General features: G+C 57.9%; 1 protein-coding gene across 1 annotated transcript; it reads right to left on the bottom strand.

Annotated features, from left to right (window-relative positions):
• Positions 1-729: 729 nt before the first annotated feature.
• On the bottom strand, positions 730-3,727 carry CDEST_11105 (Putative Zinc finger, CHY-type). Its single transcript, XM_062927261.1, has one exon. It carries the CDS (start codon positions 3,344-3,346, stop codon positions 1,217-1,219), a length of 2,130 nt encoding a protein of 709 aa, XP_062783312.1. The 5' UTR covers positions 3,347-3,727; the 3' UTR covers positions 730-1,216.
• Positions 3,728-8,763: the final 5,036 nt, after the last annotated feature.

Raw genomic sequence — 8,763 nt, 5'->3', positions numbered from 1 at the left:
GGTCAGCCTAACTTCCCTCCCCGGAACTCGCTACGTGCGCCGGGCCTAGACGGCATTCTGATTCGTGGGGTTTTCTTGCGCCAACGGCTTTTGTTTCTCCTCACCTGGCGGATGAGGGGGAGGCGGGGGCAAAGGGAGGCCAGCTTTCCTCTCTTCGTCTCTTGTCGAGCTGCTCAACCCCCCCCCCCCCCCCCCCCAATTCCCCTGACCGAACGCCTCCCTCCTTGGGCTGGGCGTGGGGTAGTTGGACTTGCACCGAGACGAGACTTTCTCTTTAGGAGGTAGGCAAACGGTCTTTACGTTCTGCATTAGTTTTTGTTTGAGTGGATGGACGGGGAAACCCGCGGAAGACGATGGTGGCGTCCCAGGGGAGCATCTCAGGGGGTGGGAGGGAGGGGGGCGTAAAGAATAGTCGTGAATATCGAGCGTAAAATCAACCAATTCTTTTTGAAGGGGTTGCCACCGTATTGACCGAATATGTGTGTATCCTGTGGAATATCGTAAACAAAATACAAATTCTTTTTTAGTAGAAAAAAAAAATCAAAATATTCTACTTTTTCACACATTTATCGACCCGTCGTATTTTCCATCCCCTGGACGTGTGACGGTGGCATTGGAGGCGCTCACCGTCCCGACCAATCCCGCCCTCATTCACCACCCTTCCGCCGCCCATTCGTTGATCCTTTGAGGTCTTACGCCCCCTAACCCCCCTCCCAATCATAACGCGTTGTACAGGAGTCCTCATGTGACGGATGGACGGATTTATCGCCCAATGGACTTGGAGATAATAGGAGGGCATATCACGGTTTATCCTCAGCCGGCGCTGCATAATTCGATGGTGCACAACGAATCCCGCCCGGCCGTCTGCCGCCCGAGAGGCGAGCGCTTGGCAGGATGACTGTCACGTCTATGATATGCTGAGGGTGTATGTAGTTGGACAGTCCTCCTCAACACTGAGGGTGTAAGTCAAGATAGTCGCCTCGATAGCGTATCGTTCCTTGTGGTGGCACTGTGGTGGCACGACGGCGCTCAGGGGACGACGTGTGTGTGTGCGTGTGTGTTGTATGTGTGGCTCAGGTGTGATGTCTTTCAAACAAGGCCGACATCGTGATGCGGAACCTGGCAACATCTAGAGTTACACCTCTTATCTGATCTGAACCCCGACAACCACCATCAATACATACATACATCCATCCATCCATCCAATTGCCGTCTCCTAGTCCTTCTTCTTCGAGGCCTCGCCGCCGCCCACCCTCTTGAACTTCCTCGGGTCCTTGCGGCTCATGAGCTTGCGGTCCCGCGTGCCCTTGCCGCCCTCCCAGAAGCCCTTGCCCTTGCGCCCGATGACGCTCCGGCCGCAGAAGCCGCACGCCTCGGGCGAGTACCGCTGCTCGCGGCTGCACCAGCCGCACACCATGCGGTTCGCCCACTCGTTGACGTGGTTCTCGGCCTCGTCGTGGCACCGGTCGCACGGGTGCACCCTCGCGCAGCACGAGAAGCGGAACCAGCGGTAGCTCTTCTTGTAGTGGCCGCAGGCGCCGCGGTCCGGCAGCGGGGTGCCGGCGTGCAGGCCCAGCTTCTCGGCCTTCTTGACGGGGCCCGTCGTCGGCGCCGCGAGGCCGCCGGCCGAGATGGCGAGGAACTTGACGGCGGGGATCTTGAAGGTGAACCTGCCGTGGCAGGTGCGGCAGACGTTGGTGGTGGCGTCGCCGCGAACCGAGACGAGGCCCTGGCTGGGCGTCGAGCACTTGGCGCACACGGGGATGAAGGTGCTGGGCAGCATGTCGGCGACGGTGCAGCCCGTGAGGTCCACGAAGCCCGCGCGCGTCGAGTTGGCGTGCACGAGCTGCTGCCGGAACTGCGCCGCAAACCCGGCCGCGCACTTGCGGCAGCTCGCCGTCTGCGGCACCTCGTGCCGCAGCCCCGTGATCTCATTGATGGTCTTGCAGCGCGAGCACTTGACGCTGAGGTTGAGGATGGACACCTGGAAGAGCTCGATGCTGTGGAGCTCGATGGTCGGGAACGAGATGGCCGTGCCCCTTTCGGGGGTGAGGCCCGAAGCGAGACCGGGCGGTTCAACGTCGAGGCCGGCGCCGCCGCCTTCGTCCGAGTCGTCTTCCGTGTTCTGGCCGCTGCTGCTGCTGTCGTCGTCGTCGTCGTCGTCCGACGTATCGCCGCCTTCGGCGCCGCGAGCACGGCCCCATTCAGGGGGCCTCGGGATGAATTTGATGTGGCTCCGGCCGTCATCTGCCGTAGCCGCGGCCTTTGCCTTTTCCTTTGCATCCGTTTCGGGAACCGGCGCCGGGTCTGCTGGCTGGACGTCGCGTTTGGGCGGCGCTAGAGCCTGCTTTGCAAGGACGTGCATGTTCTGCGCCAGATAATTCAGATGGCTTGTGAGAGTCATCTGCTTCTGCTCGGCCGCCTTCTGCACGTAGAACTCCTCGAGCGGCTCGGCGGCTTGCGAATCGCACTCGTTGAGCTGGATGCGCAGCGGCTGCAGCGGGTAGAGCAGCGGCACGATGAGATGCACCGTCTTGACGCCCTGGAGACCCGATGGCAGCTCGGCGCGGCGGCGAGGCTCGAGGGGGAGGGTGTAGACGATGCCGTCCGGCGAGCGGCGGTACAGGGACAGGCGTCCCATGCGGGTCTCGAGCTGGCGCGTCTCCTGCGCGCGCCGGGCTTTGGCGGCCGCCATCTCCTCCTTGGTGAAGTACTCCTCGGGCGTATAATGCCTGACGGCCGGGGCCGGGGACGGTGCTCTGGTGGTCTGGGCAGCCGGCGACGGAGCGGAAGACGACGCACCGGCGGCTACGGCTATGGCTGCGGACGAGGTTGAGGGTTCGAGATGGCGGGTGTCCTTGGCGTCCTTGTTGAAATTCACAAGCTTGACGGTGGCCACCTCCTGCTCGGACAGAAAGCTCTCGAGGTTCTTGTCGAGGGCGTAGGTGAGGGAGAGCAAGGTGGCGCCCTGGCGTTCGCGGACAAGCCTGTCCCACCCGCGCTCGATGTTGATGCCGAAGCCGCGGGGGATATCGCTGTTGCGCACGCGCAGCACGGGGACGGCCTCGGGATAGTCCTCGGGCACGGCGAGTTCGCACTCGAGGTGCTCCAGCTCAAAGGGGAAATCTGGGTCCGAGGGTTTGATGCGGAAGACCAGGGTGGTGGTGGTGCCGTCGGCGGCGGTGGACTCACGGGGCGAGTACCGCTTGCGCAGCTGACCGAGCTGGTAGCCGCGGGGATCCTTGGACTGGGCCTCCGGGACGGGCTTGGGGACCACGCGGTCGGTGCGGGGCCGGGGGACGGCCTGCTGGTGGGTGTTGCCGCCCTGTTTTGTGAGGGAGATCATGCTGCTGACGGGTGGGGATGGGGATGGGGATGGAGGTGGAAATGGAGGTGGTAATGGAAATGTGCCCAACGTTGTGATAATGTGGATGGGCTGAACTGGGGAAAAGCAAAAACGAAGAACAAGGACACGGGTGAGCTGCGGGCAGAGAGCAGTGCTTGTCGTCTGTGGCGGGATTGATGTCTGTCGATGGTCGAACAGATTCTCCAGCGCGGATTCGGAGGCGACGGACGGGGGCCCCTATATGACGATTCTGGTGACGGTGACGGTGACGGTGACAGTGGCAGTGGCAGTGGCGGGCTCCGGACCAGGGTAGTACTAGATTGTGGATATGGATGTGCGAGTGAGTGAGTGCGTGAGAGTTGGAATTGGTGTTGGAGTTGGTGTTGGAGTTGGTGTTGGTGTTGGTGTTGGTGGGAGATGATGACCCATGAACCATGCATGTCGTGGTCCATTGGGGCGCGATTAGTCGACGTGAGTCATAGTGGGGCATAAGACCCTCTTTCCTTAACAGATTATCTCCTGGTTTCTCATACAAACCTGTTAGCGCCTGTCGTCATCCCTCGCCCAGCTTTTTGTCCGTACATAGTATAGGCAGTTTGCAGCTGGAGGGGTGTTCATGCCGGTCGACTCATCTGCTACAGTGTGTGAGACACTGCCCAGTGCCCAGCCTGGCACCAGCCACACAAACTAACACAACCATGATTGTACAGGGTCTGTAAGTAGATTGCTGTCGATGGCCTGGCCTCTTACAGCAGACTTTTGCAATGGGGTGCAGCTCATCTGTCAGAGTCACCGAATATGCTCCTGCTCCCACTGCGCTAGCTGCAGGCCATTCATCCCGAGATCTACTTGCACCAGTTCCGGTCGAATTCCATTTCGGTTGTCATGTGCTGATACAACGAATTAGAGGGGTGGGGGGGGGGGGGGGGGGGGAAGAGTGTTCGGAGAAGGAACGGAGAAGGGAAAGAAAGGAGGAGAGTTTTCGTCTCATGACCTTGCGAGTCTCTGTGGAATCCACCGGGGAATAGCGGTGGGGCCGTGTCCGTCCGAGGTGGACCTAGGTAGTTACACCCCGTGCCGACCGTCCGGTGGTCGGGGGAAGTGTGGGACCCGAACTACCCCCTCCCCGGCGGGAGGGCCGTCTCACTGTGAAACTGAAAAAAACACGGGCGATGATGATGATGGTGAACGCCTCGCACAAGACGAGCCACGCAATGAAAGTAAGTCACTGTGTCTGGTCAGCCGACGGGCCTCCGGGTCATCCTTGGTCGTGCAGGTAGAAGGATTATTGGATGCAGCAAGGAAGAATACAAGGTCACAGGTATCAATTCAATTCAACAAGGCTTTCTATCTAATCCTACCCCTCCCTCTCCTTCCTCTCTCATTGAATTCTCTAGCTTTCTCACCGCCTTGCAATGATCCAAAACGAATCTTACCCCGTTGGACGAACTCACCGAAGAACACGAAGGTGAGAACCAGTACCCGGGCTGGAGAGATTCCCCTGCGTGACAATCGAGCCTGCGTGAGTTGGCGCGTCTCAACGATGCAATCTTCGGCATCGGGCACACTCGCGGTGGTGGTGGTGGTGGTGGTGGTACCAGGGCAGGAAACAACAAAAACAACCCATGGTGAAACAAAACAAAAAAGTCACCGAATCCAAGCGCCCGGTATCAATGAGGTGGCTGCTCAATCGCTGCCCCAACAAGGAAATTCTTTTGGTTTTATTATATTTTTTTCTATTAGTCTTTGGCTTGTTGTTGGCGGACAAGAGGTTCAGGGAGGGAGGGGAGGGTGACCTGGGGATTCTGTATAGTGAGAGAGGCCGTCGCTGCTGCAACCTCGCCCGCCGGGCCTCAAGTGATACACACACAGACAGTCCGGCCGCGGGGGCGGGGGTCCGACAACCACATGCCGCCTCGCCTGTGTCTTGGTTTCCCGCATATGCGGGCGGTAAATGACCCGGAGATGAGAGGCTGCCGTTGGGTTACTCCCCTCCCTCCCCCTCCAAAGCGGGAGGAGGGGGTCAGGCAAAAGGGGGTATCAGCAGCCCAGCCCCCCTCCCTCCTTTACTCCGTATCACAGCATCGCAGGATTACACAGCATCACTCACCACCTTGGGCGGCAGCTGCAGCACCACAGGGCATGCGGGTCCCATCTAGAATCGGGTCGATCGCGGCAGCTGCAGAGGAAGAGGGCGGGGGGTGGTGTTGTTGTTGGGGGGGGGGCCTGCACGTTGTGCTGACGGCGGCGGGAGCACGGCAGACGCCACATCGGCGAGGGAGGGCCCACGCCTCGCTCAACGGTGAGCAGGCTGACGAGCGCCTCGCTCGTTAACGGTAGCTTTGGGGAGGACAAGCAGGAAAGGACAAGAAAACGGGGCCAACCCACCGTCGAGAAGGATGGGAATGGGTGGGAAACAGCCCGGCGACAAAGGAACCGCTGCGGTTCTGGCGAAAGAACGCGCGCCTTTCGTATCGGGGAGGAGGAGGAGGAGGAGGAGGAGGGAGGTGGAGGGTACGGTATTCAACGCCGGTTGGTCCGGGGAAGGCGACCGGATGCACTGCGCAGCGCTGGCGCAGTTTGATGGTTTGATGCAATGCAAGTAAGGTAAGGTAAAGCGCGGGGCGAATAGGTAAGCCGGCTACAGACAAAAATGGCAAGTGAGGAAAAATAAAAATAAATAAAAAGCACAATCGGATAGATAGGGATTGGAGACGGGCGAGTGGATGAGAAGAACCGCTTCGTCGTGAGCGAGCGGCTCGTGACAAGTTGGTTGGGAGGCGGCAGTCGGATGGAAAAGAAGAATGCCACTTTTTGTCTTTCTGGAAACTCGGTCAGTCCCAGTCTCAGCAGACTCGGCGAAGGGGGGGGGCGCAGGGAGGAAGCGTGGGGGGGGGGAGGAGGAGGACGAGGAGAAAGGATTCGGCGGCAGCCATCAACAGTCGGTTTCTTTCTTGCGCATCGCCAAACTCATGGAGACTGCGTGGCCGGTGACAGCTGTTCCATCATCTCGATGTCGACGTTGATATCGACGCTTGGGGGTTGCCGGTGAGAGGCCAGCGAGCACGTTGTTCATCAGCAGACGTCCCGAGCTCGGAAGACTGGTTGGCGCACTTTCGCGGGACGGTGTTGGCCGTGATGAGTTGAACCCTGGGAATCCATCCATCCCTCTTCCTCTTCTTCGATGACGAGTGTCCTCAAGACCCGTTCGCGACGGAGGGGATTGCGACGCTGGGTGGGAGGGGGAAGCAAGGGAGGAAAAGCGAGAGAGAAAGAGAGAGAGAGAGAGAGAGAGAGAGAGAGAGAGAGAGAGAGAGAGAGAGAGAGAGATAGAGGACGGATTGCCAACGCATCAGTGAAAAAAGGGACCCGGTGACCGTGGTGTTTATGCATGTCCAAGTCAGCCTTCCCGAGCGGTGAAGTGAAGGGGGGGGGGATGGATTGGGTTGCCTTCCCGACAGACGCGGGAGGGAGGTGAAGAAAGGTGAAGAGGGGCGGACCGTTGGCGCCGGCGTGTTTTAAAAAACAAAATTCCATTCATTTTTTTAGGCAGCTCTAGGGACAGCCGTCTTTACCGTCGCGTCGAAACGGTAAGGCCGCTGTCGAGTTGGTGGTGATGGCGTGTGTGGTGTGTTAGTTTAATTGTTGATGGGGTGTGGTGCGAAGTGGTGGTGTTGGTGGTGGTGGTGGTGGTGGTGGTGGTGTCATCGGCTGTAACATGCATGCCGTATATTCGGCTGCAGATATCAACATGATAAATTGCTTATTTATTTTATTAGTTCGTTTAAACAACTATTATATTTTGTCCATTTACTCTCACCTTTTTGCTTCCTTACAACAAATTGCTAGGAGGGTTGTCACCGTTCGCTTCAAACCTTCACATGCGAGTTCTTAAGGATGTTGGGAGACGAAACGAGCTTGGAGCAGCCACACACCCTCATGTTCATCTCCCATCTCGACCCTCGTACGGCTTCGTACCTCGAAGCATCCGACTGCGGTGCGCAAAACTATGTTGAAAAATCATAACAAAATTAATAATCAACCGGCGGAAATGCGCCATCATCAGTAATCAACCAGAGGCTTCTTGACCTTGGCTCTCAGCGCTCGTCTTTTGTTGCAGACTCGTACCTACTACTCCAGCTCACAACCATGGCCTGTGTGACGACAAAACATGAGCATCAGGAATACAGGGATACACATGGAATAAGATGCAAGTGAGTAACGAACAATTGAGCAGGATATAAATGAATAAAAAAAAACAGTCGAATTAAAAAATAAAATAAAAAATAAAAAAAGAAGAAAAACACTGATGGTCTCCAACCCCCCCCGGGACACCGGGCAGGCTTCATTCACTCTTCCTCTTGGCTGTAGTGTCGACCGGCTCACTGGCGTTCTTCCGGTTGTCCCCAATGAGGGAGGCTTGTTGAGTGACGACTGACAGAACGTGACCCGAATCAAGAACCCAGGCCCGTCGGTGAAATCGAGGCAAGCCCGCGTCGATTGACGGTCAAGTCAAGCAAAAACGCCTCGGCCAGCTCGTCCGCGATGCGCCGCCGGCATGTGTCAGTCATCTCATCCCGTAGCAGCGTGTCTCGTGTGTACCCTACGACAATCATACAGAATTTGTAAATTGTTTTTTAATATACTTTAATTCTTTTTAATGCTTTATTATTCCAACCATGGTCGGGGAATATTTGAAAACGCCGGATCATGAGGAAAAGTGTTATTTAAGGCAGAGGCTAATCGATCCTCTCCCAACCGTGCGGCCCCCCCCCCCCCCCCCCCCCCCCATCCGCCATCCTTCTACTTCACCACCCACAAACTACACCACCACCACCAACACCAACACGCCCAAGCTCAATTCTCCCCGGAACCACATGGTCGACCGTTCGCGGGAGCTAGCTTGGGGAGAAACGCGCCAACCACACAGAGCCTCTGCGCTTTCACTGCCTCTCACCTGACTGAGGGACTGACATCACCGTTCTACCCGCCACCGAGGCGCCTCTGGCCTTCTCTCTTAGGGTTAGTTGCCGCCTGAGCGCGCCCTCCCTCCTCCTCATCTCTCTCTCTCTCTCTATCTCTCTCTATCACCTGAGACCAGGGTGTGGCCCCGACCATCTGCTCCACTGCCGTCTGCCTGTCTGGCTCAGTCACTCACTCACACCAGAGAAGAGAGACAGGTTCGTGGCGCCGAGACACGAACCCCGACAACGGTGCCAGCAGACAGGGGACACCTACCCCCATGCTACAGGCTCTAGATACTCCGGGCTGGGAGGCTGTTGGTTGTCCTTCGTGTTGGGCACATGCTCCGCGTTCTGACGTAGCCGTCCAGGCGGCCTGTGAATCCCCTCATCGAGGCCGACGTGCCGGCATCGTGCCCGTGTCGTCGGAATCGAGATACTTCCCCCCCAAACGAT

Source organism: Colletotrichum destructivum, chromosome 7 (assembly GCF_034447905.1).
Source record: "Colletotrichum destructivum chromosome 7, complete sequence".
Classification (NCBI taxonomy): domain Eukaryota; kingdom Fungi; phylum Ascomycota; class Sordariomycetes; order Glomerellales; family Glomerellaceae; genus Colletotrichum; species Colletotrichum destructivum.
Note: the sequence above shows the minus strand (reverse complement) of the source record. Positions and strands in the feature narration are given on the sequence as shown.

Coding starts and splice junctions, on each gene's coding strand:
- CDEST_11105 (XM_062927261.1), bottom strand. CDS start 3,346: ATGATCTCCCTCACAAAACAGGGCGGCAACACCCACCAGCAGGCCGTC.